Source organism: Canis lupus, chromosome 2 (genome assembly GCF_048164855.1).
Source record: "Canis lupus baileyi chromosome 2, mCanLup2.hap1, whole genome shotgun sequence".
In the NCBI taxonomy this organism is placed as follows: domain Eukaryota; kingdom Metazoa; phylum Chordata; class Mammalia; order Carnivora; family Canidae; genus Canis; species Canis lupus.
Window position 1 is genome coordinate 9136887 of NC_132839.1, and position 19813 is coordinate 9156699.

Genomic DNA, 19813 nt, shown 5'->3' on the forward strand with positions numbered 1-19813 from the left:
GCTGGCTGTTTTGTAATTGTGTTCATTCTGTAATACATCATTAAGCTATACATCTATGATCCATCAATATGAATTATAACAGTAAAAAGTTTTAAATTGAGTTATGTATTTAACTTCATAAGGTTATTATGAGGATTAAAATACAATAATTTCTGCCAAGTGTTTAGCACAGTGTTTACCACGCACTAGTCCTCAAGTAATACAACAACCAAAACCAGAACTAAAACTATAGTTAAGCATTCTAAATACTGGCCTGAAAAATAGAAAAAATCTAAATAAAATAAAAAAATTTTAGCATGCTTAGGCATATTGTCTGCTCAGGGTGCCTGGATGGCTCAGTCATTTAAGCATCTGCCTTTGGCTCAGGTCATGATTCCAGGGTCCTGCTATTGACCCCATGTTGGGCTCCCTGCTCAGTGGGGAGCCTGCTTCTCCCTCTGCCAGCCTGCCTACTCATGCTTTCTTGCCTTCTCTCTTTAAATAAAAAAAAAAAAAAAAAAAAAAAAAGTTGTCCCAAATCATACATAAAGAAATGATATTATCTTGCTACTTAGTAGTTGGGACAAGAATTGAAGGACATTAATAGGAAATTCTTAAAGGAACCTTATGAAAATCTAGAAAATGAGAGTTGCATCTTTATTACCTCTCTTGAAGCTGGTCTATAGCCATAGCCAGATGGTAAATTTTTGTCTTCTTCGCATCCTTTAGCTCCTGGACTAAAATGTAATTCAACATGAAAACGTTCCTCTGAGGAGAGATCCTAAAAAATATAGAATATTTCCAAAATGAAAAGCTACAGGCTATTTAATTACCCTGGTAAAACACACAAATCAAGAACTCTCGTTACCTTATTAGGATCCTCATAAAGCATGATCACAATCTGAGTCATGTAATTGAGTTCATTGACAACATTTAAGTAATCCATAGCTCGTTTCCACTGTTCATCCTTTGATTCCTAAACAAAAGGTATATGGTAAGCATTTTCTCATATCGCTTTACCTGAAAGTCACTTTATTTTCATTATGGTAGTTTGTTTAATCCTGAGTGACACCACACAAATAAGGTAAATACATACATGTTCAACCTGTCAAAATAACTCAATTATATGTAAGTCTTGGTAAATTACTCATGTTTAGGTAAATTATCTTAAAAATCTTTTACCAGCAGTATTAGAAAGTCTAATGGTATCTTTTTGAATAGCTTTTAGAAAGTAAATATAGAAATCTCTTGAAATACAAACCTGTCATTAAATTCTGAGAGTAAGAGACAGTTAGTTAACCTGAAGTCCCAAAGTCTCTATTGTGGAATCATGCTTTATAAACTGAATACTATCCTCTAAGAGTAGAGCTACTCCCACTCTCATAAGTCAATGTACATTATACAGTAAATATGCCTCATTATTCTGCAGTGGTATCTAAATCAGCAGGATGTGGCATATGTAGGTTCTATCAATCTTACCATCTCCTTCATGTATAGATGACCATTGGTCTTTAAACATAAATCATTTCCATCAGAACTGAAAGGGATCCTACAGAACATGTACTAGAAGCATTCAAAGTGGAAATTTCTATCTGAAAAGGAAAAACTACTCAAAGTCTACAGTCAATGGTCAACAGAGTCTACATCACAGATAACTTTTCTTCATTTCATAGGTCATAAACTTTGGAAATAAATGAACACAACATTTTTTTGGGAGCATACGGTAAGAGTATATGATATTTTGGACTCCAGTACAAAATGTGTGTTACTTTATAAAATGAAATCTAACACACATGTTGATTACTTATTTAAAAAAAACAAACCCAAAACAGCACGTTTTCACATTTAGACATTATCCATCTCTGAGAATGCATTCCCCTTTTGAAGTTTCTGGAAGAGTAAATATACATCATATAATTTGTATTCTTCAGTGTGTGCTTAGCATCATTTTAATAAATGGCTAGCCACACCTCTGAGTGCTCTAATGCCAAGCCATCAAAGTAGCTACTCCTAACCTAAGCAATACTGCAGAGAAAAAACTGCATCTGTGTGTGTTTGTGTGTGTCCGTCTGCCTATGTATTTGGAGGAGGGATAGGTGCTAAGATGTATGTACATGTTTTCTTAAAATAATATTAGCATAGCATTTGAGTTTCACTAAATGTGAATTACTATAAATAATGGATTTAAATATCAAAAAATTTCAATAGGTAAAAAGATGTATTAGACTTCGTGATCCTACATTATTTATAAGAACACCATCTAATATCAAATTCAGTGCTGTCAAACAGGTGTTGCTAGGTCTGTTCTAATGAACATATGAAATTAAATAATATTTAGTAGCATCTTCCTAAACACAATTAACATGCAAGAATCCATAAAAAGCTTTTTTTTTTTTAAAATAAGGCTTATTAAATATATTCTCTGAAATCTTACTTATAATCTTGTTTCCTTAACAAACACCTTTAAAAATAACCTATTGTGGAGAGCTAGATTTTACCCTGTTCACACTGAAAAATCAAAAAATTCAACTGGGAGAGACTGAACAAGGTTTTATTATATTAGTTACAGGGCCTTATAAAGATAACATGAGTTGCAATGAGTTACAGTTCAAATAAATTTTTTAAGTTAGAAAATGAGACATCATGTTGATATTAAAGACTTTACATATACTTACTAATGTAAAAAAATAATTTTTTTTTGAAATTGTGGAAGCAGAGTTTTCAAAGAATGAAGTTGTTCAGCTTCTGTTTTAGAAATGCAGCTGAATGTAATATATACTTAACAAGCTCTAGTTCTACTACCACTACTCCAGTCCAATTATATCATCTTTCTTTAGATCACTGCGAGAGCTTCCTGTTTTCTTATCTACTCCAGCCTATCTGCTGTCCACACAGCAACCAAAGCCATTTATTTCCCTGCTTAAAAATGGTTTCCCAATTCCCTTAGGATTCCCAAGGCACTGGCTCCCCAACCTTATCTGTTGCCAACTCATCCACTGCTCACTATGGCCTGTTCTGTGGAAGCATCGTCCATGGTTTTTCCACCTTCTAAATAAGTGTAAGAGAGCCAAAAAGGAACCACATAAGAGATGTAGTTATCCTCCCCAAAACAATTCCATCATTATGACTCAATATGGAAGTTCTTGACTTGCTGTCATTTTTTTAAAAGATTTCTCTTACTAAAGCTCAACTAATACACATATGTATGCAAGGGATGTCACTTTGCCATTTCTTAATGGGACAAAAAAGAAACCAAAAGTAGAGGGAAGAACATATGAATTAGAAAATTTGATGAAAACAGAGGATAGAAATAACTTGGGTAACTTTAATATTAACTATTCATCAAGGCTAATAATAAAATTAAGAATCAAGAGACATAACAAATCTCCATTATACATCTAACAGCCCTTTATTAAAAAAGTAAAACAAAACTGAATTTTCTTTTAAGAACTACTTTGTCAATAGATGTGTACTGATGTATTCAGCAATATATACATAGAAACTTGAAGGAAAATTCTTATTTTTTGCTATTTTAGAGATGGATGAAAATACATTTTTGACATATAATAGAGTGACATTGTATTCTGGGTAATCTATGGTTTGGGTGTACTGAGAAACAAGATATTAAAATCTCTAAGTCTCTTTGTACATTATCACTTCCGTTGCCAATACTTATGATGTCATTTTATCATTTCAAATGCAAACTTCCTGGGAATCTTACTACTAGCTACCACCTTAGCTGTCATTAATGTGTTGGCTTCCTTACTCTATACTTTTAACTTAAACCTCTATTCTCACATGCGAACATACTCAAGCTGGCTAAAACCAAACTTATTACTTTCCTTCTTAAGATACGATCTTCCCCCCTCAAGTGTTACTTTCATCAGTGAATGGTAGGATCATCTGCTGAATTACCAACATTAGAGATACGGAAATATTTCCTGACTCTTTTCTTTCTCACCCTCCCTACCTGTGAGCATTGGAGGGGTCTCAAGGAGAGTGTTAGTGAAAGCCTAACAGGCTGGAGGAAGTTGTTGGTAAGGGATTATACAAAGGTAAGAAAAATGTTACTGGAAGCTACAGGAAAATCGACTCTTGCTATGTAGGGGCATAAAGTGTAGAAACACTACACTGTAGTCAGTGTACCTAATGAACTAGCTCTGGAGATTTCTAGGAAAAGTACTGAACATGTCACCAAGATTCTTCTCATTGCCTGTGATAAACTAGGAGAGAGATACGCTACAGGAAAATTGTCAATTATAAAGAAGCTTGCTGACTCCAAAAATTAAACTGTTTCTCATTTCCAGACATTTTGGGGACCAAACAATACTGTAATTAAAAAGTGGCTTTCAGGAAGAAAGAAACACAAGACTCTACCATGAAAACATTGTGTGATCATAAAAACACTTGCTAAGACCTCATAAAGATATGAGGTGCTTCACAGACCTTCCAAAGAAACAAAAGACATCCTCAGGACCTTAGGAGTATGCTCTCTCAGATGCTCAGTATTAAGCAATAAGTATTGCTGAGTGTCATCCCTCAGTAACCACAGAGGGAACCCACGGTAGAAAAGGGCTTATCCTTAAGAGATCTTTGGGTGTGATGCGTTTAATACAATATATTCTAAATGACTCCATTTTGTTTTGTTTTTTAAATTATACCACCTTCAACTAAAAATAAACAGACCTTTGGAACCCCAAACTTCTTTGAGCAGGAAGCAGGATGAAGAAAATTACTCAACTGCCAACAAGAGCTACTTTTTATTTTAAAGGAAGGATGACCCATGAAGCAATCAAGAACCCAAATTATGAAGACATGAGCCAAGGGAAACTACTGCCTGGCAGCATGACAGAGTCCCATTTAAAGAATGGGCAACATAGACCTAGGCAGATTTCAAAATTGCTACAGGCTAGTGACTACAGTGTCCCTTCTATTTCAAACTCTTTTGAAAAGTTCACCTACAGCAGTGATGTCTAACCCACCACTGTATGTTGGGCATTTCAAGGACAGATAATTTTTCTCTTCAGTTCATACGTCACTGAATTAAGGTTGAATGCTCTTGAACATTCAAGGAGTTATGTCCAAGGAGTCCCATCTACATCTGGACTTGACTTAGATGAAGAAACCTGGGATGTCAAGTTTATGATATAATAAAATAAGAGGAGTAATACTGGATAAGAGGTTAAGTGAATTTTGCATATGGGAGAAATATGGACTGTATAGACAGCAGACATATGATGGATCCTGTTTTCCAAAGATGGCCACCACAATGTATCTACTCCCAAGTACTCATCTTACAATGTGACAGCGACACTCTACTCATGTAGTAATGTAGATGAATTTCCGCATCCCTCGAACCTGGATGAAACTCTGTGACTGCCTCAATCAATATAGCTCAGTAGAAGTGATATCATGTGACTTCATAAGTTAGGTCATTAAAATATCTTGCACTTGCACCTTGTTCCATTATGAAACTCAATCTTATAACTTAGCTACCCTGTTTTGAGGAAGCAGGTCACAAGAATAGGCCAGATGTAGGTACTGTGGTCAACAACCCCAACTGAAATTCTAGGCAACATACAGCATCAAGCACCATACAGGACAGGAAAGCTTTGAGATGATTCAAGCCCCAGCCACTGTCTTAACCACAACCTCATAAGAGACCCAAAGTGAAACTAAGTATATCACAGTCAATCCTTTAAACTGTGAGAGATACAAGTAACTGTGATTGTTTTAAGCCAAGGTGTAGTATGATTCATTTCTAACAGTAGATGAGAGGTACAATATCCAACCCAACACCAAGTTCTTTCTTATCCCTAAATAACTCAAATTCATCAGCTTCTCTTTATCTTATTAACACCAGCCTATAACATCACCTAAAATATTTTATGTTATTGTTTACTTAAATTAAACTTCTCTAAAGGGAAGAGAACATGTCTTTATCTCCAACATCTAGCACAGTGCTTGGTATATAGTAGACCCTGGAAAAATTATGGCAAATGGTCAATTAGTGAAAATGCACAGTAAAAACCAGTGTTAGTGACTTCATTACAAATTCAAAGAACCATATTTGTTAAGCAGATTGGAATAGCTTTTTCTACTTACATTGCATAAGGCACCATAGCGAAGAATAGATAGTAAAGAATGTACATGACTTTCACTGGTAAAATATAGCCTGGTACGAACATGACGTTCAGGAGACAGAACACCTCTGGAATACCTAAAGTTAGCAGCAGACAATGTTAGAACATGGCCATCTAGTCAAAACTTAAGTTTTGAAATTACTTGGTAAAAATAAAATTTAATCTTACTAGAAGTGAAAGACTGTACTAAGTGAATCTTTCCCTCTTCCAACCACAATGGAGGGGTTATCTTAGTAGATATTCCTCTAACATGAAGATTAACTAGAACTAATTGGGACCTCTGAGATTAGTTAATCTAATCTAAAAGGAGTTAATACTAACCAAGTTCACTGTAAATGGGTCATTTTAGCTTCTCTAATAGCAATGACAAAGGTCATAGCCCTAAAGAAACTCACCAATATTTATGCTGTTGACTAGGGTAAACACTGACAATCCCATGTGAAGAGGACATATATCCCCTTTCCCTGTTCATCTCAGTTTTTCCTCAGTTGGGAGCCCTCAAGAACCTTGGTGGGAAGTCAACTGTTGGAGTACCTAGGTAATCCTTATTTCCACAGTGCACTAAGTGACACATTCCTGATTTCTTCACAGGAACATTAGGTTTGAAATACGAAAAAACAGACGCCTATAGATTTAAATACCAGTACAGTCTCTTACACAGGGTGGAGTTTATTTACAGTGTCATCATCTTGTGTCCTCTGGAGGTCTGAGCGAATTTTTCTAACTAGAGGAGTACAGTAGCCTTTGGCAATCTCCAGTTTTTCAGCTTTAGTTATACCATATTCCTGAGCAGAAAATACATGTTATTAGAAAAAAGATATAATGACAAAGCACTCTAATACATGTACTGCTAAATTAACTCTTACATTCTAGTAAGAGACAAATATCTTTAGAAAACTTTTTATGAACATTACAAAATTCCTACTTTATATTTTTTGCAACTACAGGTATAGTATCCTAAAACTATTACGTATAATTGGAAAATTTTTTTGGTAGAAGTGAAAAAAAAGCAAGTGGTTTTTGAAGGGGAGGATGAATGGATGAATGTAATCTTTATGGATAGTACTTCAACTCAATCCTAAGGTTTTAAATGTAGAAACAATCCTAAAAGAAAGATGGATTAAGGATATAAACACTAAAGCAAAGAAAACATTCAATAAACCTATGAAAAGAAATATAAATGAAACAATGAGATTTTGTTTATTTGAATGTCAAAGACTAAGAAGGCTAACAGATCATTTAAAAGACTTTGGCTAATACTTTTAAAGACTTACCTAGTGGTGAGCAAAAATCTAATGAAATTCATCAAATTTAATGACTTCAATAATAATTATGAGTTAATTAATTTTACAATGAGGAATTACAATATGGAATGTTAAGAAAACATAATCATAGTAATAATTATAATAAAAATTACAGTTCAAAGAGGTAGATTAGAAAATGACCTGATATGTAAAGAGAAAAAGCTGTGATAGGTAAAGAGAAAAAGAGGGAGAAAGGCAAAGAAAGCAGAAAATGGAGAGGGAGTGACAGAGAAAGAAAAGAGAGAGTAGAGATGAGGGTAGAAACAGGCATGCCCTCTTTCTTCAAATTCATTCTAGGATACCTGAATTTAAAGGCTACTTCCTAGTATCAGGTACTTTCTAGACAGCAAAAACTCTATACGGGTAATAGATTTGAAAACTGTCAAATAAAGAAAACACTGACTAATTACAGATGGAAGGCCCATGAAAATAGGACTTCTTGGAGTCATTTACCTTAAACTAAAGCTTGGTTGCTTCAATAATCTTGCCAGTATAGATGACTGTGAAATGGGTATGCAAAAAAGATATATATGTAATTGTATATGTGTAAATTAAAGAAAAATGTTGAAATTAAAAATTATCAGACGGGAATCCTCAGGTGGTTCAGCGGTTTGGTGCCTGCCTTCGGCCCAGGGCGTGACCCGGGAGACCTGGGATTGAGTTCCACATCAGGCTCCTTGCATGGAACCTGCTTCTCCCTCTGCCTCTCCCTCTATCTCTCTGTGTCTCTCATGAATAAATAAATAAAATCTTAAAAAACAATCATCGGACGAAATTTTTTTTGTGTTGTTAGCAAGGAACGAGGAAACGGGTACTCTCAAACACTGTTTAACTGGAAGAAAACTGGTAAAAGATTTCTGGAGCTACAGAAATAGTCTTGAGTATATATAAAGATGTGTAAAAAGAGTGAAAGAAATGAAGAATCCAGATTCTCAAATATGAAATTCTCAAATATAAATTATTTAACCAAATAATTATTTAACCATTTAGCCAGTAGAAGTAATGAGGTACATATAGCTTGAATGATATGGAAAGAAGTTCTTGGTGCTAAGTGAAGGAAAAAAAAAATCAGTTTGTAAAAGAATATAGTATGCTTTTCCCAGTTTCATTTTTGCAAAGAATATATTTGTTACATGTATTGAGAAAAATTCTATCTTCATGAATTTAAAAGAAAAATCCTTTAAGAATTTTCTAAAGCATTAAAATGTTTTTCCCTAGTTAGTAATATCAGTGATTTTTTTTTGTTGCTATTTCTACATTTTCTAATTTTACACAAAGATATATAAATTTTGTAATGAAGGAATTTTTTTCCTTTAACACACTGACGTATTTTGTTCACCTGCCAACACCAACTAGTATCAAATAATTAATTTTTAGATATCCTAGTTCTCCTATGTAATTACACCATTTCTGCCATAAACAGAACTAATTAAAATACCACATGAAGCTATATGAAAGCTTATTATGTGGTTATATTTAATGAGAATATCGATGGACTTTATGTGGCAAATGCTAGTATGAACATTCTTCTCTGCATTTCATAACCCACAAATAACTAAACAAATTGTCTTCAAACTTTCATAAGTGTGATGGCAGTTAAAAGAACCTCAGTACGAGATTTAGTCTTGAGTTCTTATCTACCACCATCCCATCATGTCTATTTTAAAGTATTGTTTGTAAGCCATGACCTTTATTTGATGAAAATTGAGACTGGTTAAAAAGTGGAAAGTTAATTCTATCATAGCAAAAGTATCTGTAATTAATTAAAATTAGTTTAGCCGTTAAATAAAATAATAAACACTGTTCTATTTAAGCTTAACTATGATTAGAATTATATAATTCACATAGTATAGATGTAAGAACTAATCAATTCAATGTAAGCATAGACATTTTTAGAGGCATAACAACACTTGGAAGTATACCAGAGAATATACCCATTTTTCTTGCACAGATAATAATATTTTCTAATTCTAAATTAGTATATTCTAAACAAGTCAAAATTTTCATTATTTGACAGAATCATCAAGTCTCTAAGCTTGAAATATTCTTTATTTCCTTGAGAGTTAAGTAGGCAAAATTTTCATTTTTTCCCATTATAAACTGTACTATCATTATAATTACCATAAATACATTTATAATTTTTAGTTTAAATGATTGAAAATGCCTGCATTTTATCCACAGTTCTGGATTTATGAAGGCTAAAGTAACAAAGCAAAACAATATTTACTGGACTGAATTCAACACTCCATTAAAAGAAGAAGAAATTCCAACTTTTTCCATAGTAAGGAACGACAAACAGAAAAGTTAGGGAGTTAAGCCTAAAGCTGTCCTCTCCTTAAGTTATACTCTCAGAAATACAGGAAAGCATGTAAAAAGATCTCTTACTTTTAAAGTTATAACTTTACTCAAATGTAATTATGAATTTACCAAAAATAAGACTGATGCTTGTAAGCTTGAACAAAATGTTGTCTGAAATATCCTAACATTTCAAAGATAAATAATTTAGCCAAGCAAGAAATTCTGAAGGTGTCTTCAAGTAAGTTCTCAAAATGTTGATATCTAAATTAACTGAATCCAAAGATAATTATTGTAATAAAGACTGAGAACAGTTGAGCATGACAATTACTTTAAAAGATATAAATGATGTTTCAAATCTTCCAAACTCATTATCATTTTTACTGATTGTTCTAATTATACTACTTTAAAAAATTCATTATAAATATTTAAGTTATAAGGAGATAGTAAGAAATTTCTTCAGGGATATAAGCAATAAACCTGAAATACATACAGGATACATAGGAGAAATTAACATCTAAAACCCTATTAACACCTGAGTATATTTTTACGCCCAACTCTTAGAAACCAACTTTTTAGTCCCAATTCTAGAACATTTAGTATCCAGAACTGAGAAACGAGAGATTAAATAATTCATGTAACAAAACAGACAAGATTATATGGTAACAAATCATTTGTGTATTTAGCCACTGAGGTGGAAAGTTAGGATATACTGAAAATCTACTCTGAAGAATACATACAGCCACACTTAATGTTTAAGACTGTCATATTTACAGTTTACCTAAAAAGCATACCTTTAAATAATCTTCATTGAAAGAATGAGTATAACTAACATGCACTGAGCCTGGACTAATGTCAAAGCAATCCAAAACAACGAAAAACACCTGGATCTTATTTGTACTTCCAAGACAAACTAATTATATGGTTAGCAGAATTAATAGCAACCATTCCGGGACACCTGGTTGGCTCAGATGGTTAAGCGTCTGCCTTCAGCTCAGGTTATGATCTCAGGGTCCTCGGATCGAGCCCCACATTGTGGGGGGGTCCCTGCTCAGTGGGGAGTCTGCTTCTCCCTCTCCTGCCCCTTCCCTGCTCATGCTCACTCTCACTCTCTCTCTCTTTCCACCCCCCTCAAATGAATACATAAAATCTTAAAAAAACAAAACAAAAACAAAACAGCAACCACTATTTTCAGAATAGTTAAGAAAAATCTGAATAAATTCTATCTTGAATTTTATTAACAAAGATGAGTCCAACTTAATTAACTTCAGAGTTATAATCAAACCTGTGTTGACTCAATGACTATATATTGCAGCTAAAACTGAGTATGCAGAATTAAGTGTGTTCACTTTGATGATAATCTTAAAATATCTTACTCTATAAAACTTTTTATTCTGTAAAATTATATCTCTCTCTTTTTTAGATTTGTTTATTTCAGAGAGAAAGAGAGAGCACATGCACCTATGGAGAGGGGCAGAAGGAGTGGGAGACAAGCAAACTCCCTGCTAGGAAGTCTGATGTGGGGCTTGATCCTAGGACCTTGAGATCATGACCTGAGCTGAAATCCAGAATGCCTCTAAATTACTTTTGCAGAATAAAACTTCTCTTCCATTTAGTAAAAAGAAGTTGTCAGATAATAATTCCTTGTTTGCTAAGTCAGTGTTTTTTCTAAGTAGATACTTTGATCTACTTTTTAAATAATTCATTTTGCAAATCACCGAATCAAAAAATATACTTAAGATCATCTATATTATACATCTGACCAAACAAATACTGTTCTCAGGCTGAAAGAATAAGCTAATCCTTAACCTGTACACAAATAATTATAGGTAAGTTGTACACTGTCTGAATTTCCAGTTTTTCAACGTCTATAGTTTTTCCTGAATTTTCTGTGAATATTAAGAAAGGGACACTGATACATTAGCTATTTTTATTTGTATTTTTAAGAAAGGCTACTTTGGTTCAGCATCTTCATATTTTTCATGTATTCCATTTTTTTTCTGCTTTTTAACTTCGGTTCATAGTTGGATATCTGATCTACTCCAATCTTCTCTTTACAATATCCAAATAATCTTTAATAGTTGAGTTGAAAACAAGTCCCAAAAGGGAATCTGGAATCATTTTCTGCTATGTTCTGTAACTCACTTGTTTTGTCACTTGTCTTTTCATTATCAAGCTGATTCTCTGCCTAATTACATTTCTATTATTTAAGCTTTGGTTACACCTTTTTTATAAATCTTATAAATGAAAAGACTCATGACTTACAATCTTCCAAAAATAACTTACACTTTGACCTCTAAGTAATTAGTATTTGATTCTTGATTTTGGTTCAGGTCATGATTGCAGGGTCATGAGATTGAGCCCCATGTTGAGTTCCATGTTGGGCATGGAGCCTGCTTAATATTCTCTCTCTTCCTCTCCCTCTGCCCCTCCCTCCTTGCTCTTTCTTAAAAATATTTTTTTTTCAAAATGCTTGTACATAAAATAAAAAGACTTGTAAAATTTACATAGGGCCACAGCTACCTTTTGCTCCCACTCCCCAGATACTTCATAGCACAGAATTGGTACATAATAAGTAGCCAATAAATATTTAAGTAATATATTCCATCCTGTTTTCAGTCGTCTTGTTAGTATATTATTTTTCTTTAGGAATATGAATTCTTAAGTTTTAAAGGCATTATAATCAAACTATTAGAAAATCAAGTAATGATTTAATACAATAAAAAGTCTGATTTAAAAAAACAAACAAACAAACAAACAAACAAACAAAAAAGTCTGATTTATAAATTCATAATTACTTTCCTGTTAAAAGTTATGGGTTTTATAGAGATGAAAACCACTATCTTTTATCCAGTGATAGACATTTTAAAAGAAGCTACAGAACACTGTAAGAAAATTGATCCTAGATTTACTCACCTGAGGGATAACAATATCTGCTAATGCCTTCGAAAGCCTATATAATTCCATTGTATTTTCTAATTTCAAGGAACCATTATGCTGGACATCGTATTTTATACAGTCATATATGTCAGGGATTTTACTAATGTCATATCTTCCATTCTTTGTTTTAAAGTCTTTCTCCAACTTGGACCATCTACGTAGCATAAGCTCTAATGTTTCACTATGGTAAAGCTGAATATCTAAAACAACATAACATATTTAACATATTAAACTTAGAATCAGAGTAAAGGTATATACTTAAAAAAAGGTATATACTAAAAAACTGATAATCAGAATTTTTTAAATGTCAGAGGTAGAACTATTAAGAAGGAAGGGAATGATACTATAGGCATATACCATTAGCAACCATATATTCTGTAGACTTAAATAAAAGATATATATAATTGGCTTAGGACTTCGGTTTATAAAAGGCCTTTCCTTATGTTACACATTTCAATAATCAGAGGAAAAAGAATAACAATTATAACAAAACTCTTTTAAGGCTATTTTCAATTCTGAATTTTAAATACTATTTTCTTACTATATTCACAGAACTAACAGGATAGTCTCTAGCAGAAAAGAACATTAGGAATTAAACAGCTCAGAGGATTTATTTTTATCAGTTAAAATCCTAGATTTCAAAGTTGCCCAAGTTAATCTGAGAGTTAGAGTCCAGATCATCTTCCTATTGCTTGTTTCTTATTATGCTATTTGCTTCTAACTATATGGCAATGCTACAGAATTAATAGTAATATTTTACTATCTTTTTCATGCTATCATGGGGAAAAGAAACTATAACCTATTATAAGCTATTATTCTTTTGTTGCACGTATGTTAACTCATACCTTGAATAGTATGAGGGGCTTAATTTCTTAAGATTGATGCATCTTATTTAAAATGTTTATAGTAATTGGATAATAATTTTCATTTGTTTCACATTCAAAGGAACATATATTTACCTGATGATTTGGGATCTTCCATTCGATGTCTGATTTGAGAAGTCAAACTTTGTATCAAGGAATAAACTTTATCACAAGTCTTCACAGGATTTTTAATTAAATGCATTGATTTGATAAGAGAAATGCTTCCGGATGGAGTAAGCTATAATGAGGAAAGTATAAATTTTACATCTAGTTATGCCTAATTGTCTAAAAGATCAATATACAAAATTTTCCAGTAGCTGGAGACCAATTCCATATCAAAACTGAAAATGACCCCTAAAATATAGTAATAAGATCAAAAAGGAAGTAAAAATCTCAGAATTTAACATTAAAAAATAGTAATTATTAATAATCATGAGAGTACTCACAGAGAAAATTTAACAGAACTACTCTTACAATGAAATTTTATTCTTACAATGACAAATTGCTGACTCAATATGGTTCTAACCATTCGACATATATTTACATGCAATTTCCCTAAGATGCTATTACTATCGCCATCTTCCTTCAGATGAGGTATTTAACACTTGCCTAAGATCAAGCCAATAGTACGTCAAGAGTGGGAGAAAAGAAGCAGGTGGTCCGGCTATAGATCTGGTCCTCTTAAAGATCATGCTAATGCCTTTGTGATGAGATTTTCTTAATAAAATCTATTAACAACAACATAGTTTCAAATTCCAGTTTTGATACTTAGCATGGCGAGTTATTTTATCCCATTAAGTAAGTTTCTTTAAAGTTCATAAAGTGAATTACACCTATTATTACAAACTAGTTAGTTTGGATCAATCTAACCATCAAAGAAAAGTAAAAATTCTGGGCAAAGAACTTCTGTATTTTTGCTGTAAGGTATCCAAGAGATAACACGGTAAGAAACTAGGAGAGCAAATCTTATAGGTTACAGATCCAGAGAATGATCCTGGCATTTAGGTCTACTTTGGCACTGGAGACATTTGTTGATTCTGAATAGACAGAAGAGAAGTAGAGTTTTAACAGTCTTGTTAGGTTAACGGACAAAAGTCAAGTCTAAGGTTCCCAAAAGTAGAACTTGGAAAGCTATGCATATAAGGTTTGAAAAAAAAAAAAGAGGAATCAGATGCAAACCAATCCATGAGCAAACTGCAGACCATGTTCAAGTCAACTCTTGGCTCAGAAAGATCTGTTCTGGGGACGCCTGGGTGGCTCAGCAGTTGAGCGTCTGCCTTCGGCTCAGGGTGTGATCCCAGAGGGCTGGGACCAAGTCCCACATCAGGCTCCCTGCATGGAGCCTGCTTCTCCCTCTGCCTGTGTCTCTGCCTCTTTCTCTGTGTTGCTCATGAATAAATGAAAGGAAGGAAGGAAGGAAGGAAGGAAGGAAGGAAGGAAGGAAGGAGGAAGGAAGGAAGGAAGGAAGGAAGGAAGGAAGGAAGGAAGGAAGGAAGGAAGAAAGAAAGAAAGAAAGAAAGAAAGAAAGAAAGAAAGAAAGAAAGAAAGAAAGAGAGAAAGACCTGTTCTGAAACTGGACTAAGGCAATCTTAGATTGCTATGTCAACAAGGCATGGAGCAGGAACAAATTAAGAAAACTTCACTGGAAGATAGTATAATCTTAAGATAATTTAATTTCCACAAACAAATATGCACCCATTATTCAAGATATTCAGGCACGAAAGAAAACAGGATGGTATATGAATGACAAAAGGCAGACTAAACAACAGAACAGAACCTAGGTATAAGAATGATAAAAAAAAAAAACAAAAAATGAGGAAACCTAATTTAACAGATACATGCAGCCCTATATCTACTGCAGCATTATTTACAATAGCCAAATTAGGAAAGCAGCCCAAGTATAAACATATAGATGTAGACACTGGATAAAAAAAGATATGGTGTATACAGACACACACACACACACACACACACACTCACACACACTCATATTATTCAGCCACGAAAAAGAATAAAATCTTGCCATTTGCAACAACGTGGTTAGATCTAAAGAGTATAATGTTAGGTGAAATAAGTCAGAGAAAGACAACTACCACATGATTTCACTCATATGTGGAAGTGAAGATACAAAACAAATGAAGAAAAAAAAAGGGACAAACCAAAAGAACCACTCTTAGCCACAGAGAATAAATTGATGGTTACCAGGGTAGAGGTGTGTGGGGGGTAAAATAGGTAATGGGGATTAAGAATACACTTATCATGATGAGCACTGAGTGATGCACAGAATTGCTGAATCCCTATATTGTATACCTGAACTAATAAAACAGTGGAATATTGGATTTAAAAAGAAAACAATATCAAAATAAAACAACTGAAAATGAGGAAACTTTCTGTATTCAAAAAAAGTAAACACTAAAAACAAAAAAATGCAAATTACTGAAAAAAATGACAAATTATATATTAAAAAAGCAAAAAGAAACTCTAGGATTGAAAAATGTACTGGCTGAATTAAAAGCACATTGAATACAGCTGAAGAGAGATTTAATAAATTGGAAGACTAGTGAGAAAATTTTATCGGTAATGAAGTATAGAGATCAAAGGACAAAAAAAAAAATTTTAAAGGATAAGAGAAGAGAAAGTTCTAACAAACATGTATTTAAAGACCCAGAAGAAGGTAACAAATGTTACATTAAAGACAAAAACAAAACAAAAGAACAAAAAAAAAAGACCTTCCCCAAACTGAGACTACAAATCCAAGAATCTTAATCAGCTACTAGCAGGATAAATTTTAAAAAGCAAATTACAATCTACAACTAAACATACAAGAGAAAAATTGCTGAAAATCAAAGTTAAAGATGTTCAAAGTGGCCAGGAGTAAAAAAATAAATAAAAGATTATCTTCAAAGGTACAACAATAAGATCAACAAACGACTTCTCAAGGGAAACAGTATAAGCTAAGAAGATGGTGAAGCAGTACCTTCAGTGCAATGAAAGAAAATAAATGTTACCCTAGAACTTTATAACCAGTGAAAATATTCTATGAGAGTAAAGTTGAGGGGCATCTGGGTGGTTCAGTTGGTTAAGTGCCCATCTCTTGATTTCGGCTCAGGTCATCATCTCAGGGTTTTGAGACTGAGCCTCAGGTCAGGCTCCACACTGGGTGTGGAGTCTGCTTAAGATTATTCCTCTTCCTGGACGCCTAGGTGGCTCAGTGGTTGAACACCTGCCTTTGGCTTGGGTTGTGGTCCTGGGGTCCTGGGATTGAGTCCCGCATCAGGTTCCCTAAGGGGAGCCTGCTTCTCCCTCTGCCTCTTGGTCTCTCATGAATAAATAATCTTAAAAAAAAAGATCCTCCTTCTTCCTCTGCTCCTCCTCACACCAACCCCTTTCTTAAAAAAAAAGTAAACTTGAAATAAAAACATCTTCAGATAAACAAAAAAGAATTCACCACCAGAAGACTAATACTGACAATTAATTTGGTTGTTCAGACAGAAGGAAAATGGTCTTAAATGGAAACTATGAACTTCAGAAAGAATGAAAGGTAATTTAAAGGGCATATGTGGGGCACAGTCAGTTAAGTGCCCAATTCCTGATTTCAGTTCAGGTCTTGATTTCAGGGTAGTGAGTTTAAGACGTGCATGGAACCCAAGCCTAGTGTGGAACCTATTAAAACGAAACAAACAAAAAAAACGAAAAAGGGTGAATTAATGGGCAAATCTAAATAAAAAACTCCTTGCATAAAATAATAAAAGTAATATTGTATAGCTTAAAAGATACAAAATTAAAATAATATTAAGAGCATATAAGTTGCAGGCTTAGCTAAATGTTACAAGAATTTTAAAGCTCACTTCTAAATGTGTGGTCTAAGGACTAGCAGGCATTGGCATGAACTGAAAGCTTATTAGAATGGGAATCTTAGTCCCTATCTCAGATGTGAAGAATCAGAATCTGCATTTTTAACCAGACTCCAGATAATTCTTAGGCCAAGTTAACATTTGAATAGTATTTTTCTAGAGTCCTTGTATTGTCCAGGAAGAGTAAGAGCACCATGTATGTAAACATCTAACTTTAAGAAGTCATAGAAACCTACAGTTATCTCTAGGGTTAATGACAAAACAAATAATAAAATCAAATATAATTTTTAAGCTAACAGAGAAATAAGTAAATAAAAAGTACCATCTTCAACAAAGGAAGAGAGAAAAATAAAAAAGGCAGTATAAACATAAAGTACTTGAAAATCTAGTGGATTCATACGTAGATTTATCAATCACTTATAATGTAAATAAAACTGCTCTAAAGATTTTCATAATACATTTTTAAAAATCCTGGCTATATGCAGGTTGTAATAGATACACCTAAAAATGTAATTCCAGGATGATTCAAAGTAAAATGATAAAAAAGATATACAATGTAAAACCAAATAAAAAGGGGGAAGAAACTGTTGTTGCTATATTAACTGCAAACTTTGAGGCAAAAAGTACCGATGGAAATACATCATTTCTAAATTTGTATCTATCCAGTAACAGGCATCAAATATGTAAAGATTAGAAGAAATACAAAGATGGGAAAATCCACAATTAGAGTGCAAAATTTTATTTTATTTTTAAAGATTTTACTTATCTGACAGAGAGGGAGAGAGTGAGCACAAGCAGGGGGAGTGGCAGGCAGAGAAAGAGAAGCAGGGAATGCCTAGCAGGGAGCAGAATGCAGAATGTAGAGCTTAGCAGAAGCAGAATGCTTAGCAGGGAGCCCAATGTAGGGCTTGATCCCAAGACACTGGGATCATGACCTACGCCTAAGGCAGACACTTAACTGACTGAGCCATCCAGATGCCTCAATTTTACAAAACATTTAATTAAAGATATGTACACAAATTCTTTCCCCAAAATAGGACTTCCTATCTAATTTTATTAAACTAGCATAATCCTGATACTGAAAGAGGACTAAGACATAAGAATATAAATGTGAAGGTCAATCTGACTCATGTACATTGATATAAAACTCCTAACCAAAAACAGTAAACCCAAACCAGTGAGATATATTAACAAGAACAACAAAATACGTACACACATATATATAAGTTGAATTTATTCTAGGAACCAAGATAGCTTTACATCTCCCAAAAATCATATGATGCAACAGATGAAAAGGAAATCATGATAAAAATCAGGAACTTTTCATTTAGCAAAACAGGAACAAAATGGAATTTCCTCATTTCAAAAAGGAATAATTATTTAAAAAAAGAATAATTATTAAAAGATCTACAGAAAACATATTTAATGGACAAGTATTAAAGCTTTCTTTGAGAACATGGACAAGAAATGTTACTCCTATTTAACAGTTTTCAGGGTGCTAATTACTGAATTCAGACAAGAAAAATAATAAACAAGATGAGAAAGGAAGAAAAAACTTGGGGGCATGCGCCTTTAAAAGATAAAGAAAAGGGGATCCCTGGGTGGCTCAGCGGTTTAGCGCCTCTATGTCTCTCATGAATAAATAAATAAAATCTTTAAAATAAAAAAAAAAGATAAAGAAAAATCCACAGATAAGTTATTAAAGTAATAAATGAGCTCAATAAGGTTGATGCATTTTATAAAGTCAATATTAAGAAGCTATTTCTACATAGCAAGAGGATAAAATTTTTAGAGGTAGTATTTACAACAGCATTAAAAATACATTAAAAGATGTAAATTTTCAGAAACTACAGATTTGATCCATGTAAGTCAATACTGCAACAGGATTTTTGACAGTTTATTTTAAAATTTATATGGAAATGAATGAAAAGCCCAGATAATCTTGAAAAAGGACCCATATAGGACTCAGGAGATCTTATTCAGTGGCACAGGATCAAGGAAAGAATATAGTGTAGAAATAGACTACACTATATATATTATAAAGACTACTTAATGGGGAAAGCACAGTCTTTCAGTATGTGGTGCTGAAATATCAGCATGTATATACAATTGGGCAAAAATCAACTGTGTCATCCTTTCCTTGTAGCACACACAAAAATCAATTTTAGTGGATTACAGATAAACATGAAGGGCAAAACAGTAAAGGTTACAGAAGATCATACATAAAAACATCTTATGACCTCTAATTAGAAAAAGATATTATAAGCTATACATTAAAATATGCTAATCACAAAGGGGAGTGGGAGATTCAGGCATCCAGTTACTGAACGAGCAAGTCATGGGGATAAACGGTACAACACAGGGAATACAGTCAATGGTATTATAATAGCACTTTATGGTGACAGATGATGGCTACACTTGTGGTGAGCATAACA

The 19813-nt window shown here is 33.3% G+C and overlaps 1 protein-coding gene across 39 annotated transcripts in view; it reads right to left on the bottom strand.

The window, feature by feature from the left end:
- The window catches only part of PPIP5K2 (diphosphoinositol pentakisphosphate kinase 2), a 98800-nt gene that overhangs the window by 48582 nt on the left and 30405 nt on the right, over positions 1-19813 (bottom strand). For all 39 annotated transcript variants that reach the window (XM_072789095.1, XM_072789057.1, XM_072789207.1 and 36 more), the window contains 6 exons: positions 13621-13762; positions 12638-12861; positions 6780-6907; positions 6085-6199; positions 848-955; positions 644-760 (listed from right to left, as the gene is read on the bottom strand). In XM_072789095.1, the coding sequence (XP_072645196.1) occupies positions 644-760; positions 848-955; positions 6085-6199; positions 6780-6907; positions 12638-12861; positions 13621-13762 (834 nt within the window). The remainder of the gene's footprint in view (positions 1-643; positions 761-847; positions 956-6084; positions 6200-6779; positions 6908-12637; positions 12862-13620; positions 13763-19813) is intronic.